Source organism: Elephantulus edwardii, unplaced genomic scaffold (genome assembly GCF_000299155.1).
Source record: "Elephantulus edwardii isolate Elephantulus edwardi_28Jun2011 unplaced genomic scaffold, EleEdw1.0 scaffold00002, whole genome shotgun sequence".
Taxonomy (NCBI): Eukaryota; Metazoa; Chordata; class Mammalia; order Macroscelidea; family Macroscelididae; genus Elephantulus; species Elephantulus edwardii.
The window spans coordinates 27,589,419-27,591,497 of record NW_006399752.1 but is presented as its reverse complement, the minus strand read 5'-3'; the positions used below and the strand labels follow the sequence as shown (position 1 = coordinate 27,591,497).

The 2,079-nt window shown below is 63.5% G+C and overlaps 1 protein-coding gene across 1 annotated transcript in view; it reads left to right on the top strand.

The window, feature by feature from the left end:
- Positions 1-1,619: 1,619 nt before the first annotated feature.
- Positions 1,620-2,079, top strand: part of TDRD9 (tudor domain containing 9) — a 161,919-nt gene continuing 161,459 nt past the window's right edge. The window contains exon 1 of the mRNA XM_006879162.1: positions 1,620-1,816. Within this exon, the coding sequence (XP_006879224.1) occupies positions 1,620-1,816 (197 nt within the window). The remainder of the gene's footprint in view (positions 1,817-2,079) is intronic.

Here is a 2,079-nt window from a genome sequence, read left to right as displayed (position 1 = left end):
TTTTTCAGGAGGGGCCAGTCCTTGGGAAAGGACACCAGGCTGAGAAATCTGGAGGGTGTGATCGCCGGAGTGACCGTAGCAATGGGCCTGAGTGTATGATGAGGGTGGTGCGGGAACTGCGTGCAGGGTTCGGATCTCTCGATCATTGGGTCGCTGTGAGTTGATCTGACTTGATGGCACCAAACATCAACAGTAATCCCAAAGTGGCATTTCTTAGAACTAACCACAGAAGTCAAAGGACAACCTTTACCCGGGGATAAGCCTCAGCTGGTTGGAGGAGACAGACATCCAAACCGTGAACACAGGGAAGGGCCAAGCTGTTACACTGTGCGGACTGACCACCAACTTAAGCAGTCAGAACGTGCAGGAGTTACTGACCAGAAACCCAGCTCGCTCTCTAAACTTCCATTCAAATCACAACACAAAATTCCGAACAAAAAGACTTTATTTGCCTTGCAGTTCTGGAGTTGAAGAGATTATAAAGGAATCAAAATTCTTGCAGTTCTCTCTCATTCCCCCACGATCTGAAGAAGAACCCAGCGTGTACCACTGTCCACTTGGCCGGGGTCTTAGCCAAGCAGCCTTCCTCTCACCTGGTATGAGCCATCGGGGAACCGACTCAGAGCCCACCCTGCAGAGGCGCCCTTCTCACAGCGGCAGCACGAACACCGGGGGGCTTGTGCGGAGGATGGGGGACGGGGCGCGTGCGGTGGACCCCAGGGCGCGTGGGGAGGACCTGGGCGTGTGCCCAGGAGGGGGGAGGGGGCGTGTAGGGTGGGCTGGCCCGAGCGCTCCTTGGAGGCAAGGACTCGCCTCTCGTTCTCTGGGCACGCTGTTTGGAGGGCCTCCTCCGTGCAGAGGAACGTGACGCTGGGAAGGGTGGAGGGGTCGGCGAAGACCCTGGACCACGTGGATGGACGCGGTGCTGGCAATGCCCAGCTGTGCATCAGAGAAGAGGCGCAGGACAGCACAGGGCTCAGATCGGCTGTCCACAAGCTTGGTATGGGCCGTATCCGAGTCCACAGCACACAACAACAACAGCAACCACCACCTCCCAGGAGGCTGTCCACCCTCCGCGGAGCAGCCCGTGGATTCGAACCGGGTGCACTGTCGGCCGCGCAGCGTCCTGCCTCCGGTCACCTGAGCGTCCAGAGACGGCGGTGACTCACACCAACACACGCAGGGATGTCACTGTAACGGACCCCGCAAGTTAACCCGCGCGCCACGTGGCTGTCCCCGACTCTGAGCTCCTTTACGCCGGGACACAGCTCACTGAGCGCCGCCTCGTCCTCCTAAAGCGAGCTGGCCGCAGACCTCGTCTGGAACAGGATGGGTCAGCGGGTGGCTCGCCTCCGTCCCGTCCTCTCCCCAGGGTCAGGCTGACCCTGTGCTCGGACACCGCAGCCCAGCGGGGAAGAGCGGCCGAGCAGCACCTGCGCCGGCGAGGCCCGGAGCACGCGGGCACGCACATGCGTCATCACGCCGGCACGCAGCGCGTTCCCATTGGGCGGCCCTCGGCGGAGGCGGGACTCCGGGCGGAAGTCGCGGTTTCCCGTGGCTCGCGCTCCCGCTGCCGCGCTGACCCGGCGGTTGAGGCCGCGCTGACCCGACTCGCGACCATGCTGCGCAAGCTCACCGTCGACCAGATCAATGACTGGTTCACCATCGGCAAGACCGTGGCCAACGTGGAACTCCTGGGCGCGCCGCCTGCCTTCCCGGCCGAGGCGGCGCGGGATGAGGGGCCCCAGCTGGACGAGGCTTCGAGCGAGGCCACCCAGGTCCCCGTCCCGGCCGGGCCCGACGCGGCCATCAGGAGGTAGGACAGGCTGGCGGCGGCCTCGCGGGCCAGAACAGGGAAGCCGAGTGGCCGGGTGGTCCTGAGACTCACGGCCATCCTGGGTCTGTCCACTTGCTCCGGGGAAGCCAGTCCTTCCTACGGCCGAGGCCCCTCACTGGTCTCCCCGCGGCCCTTCTGATGTTGGCCCTGAGCTGCCTTTCCTTCCCTTGCCCGTCCCTCAGTTAGGTCATCGGGTGCTGCCCTTGACACGTGGCGTGAGAGCCGAGCATGGGCCAGCCAGA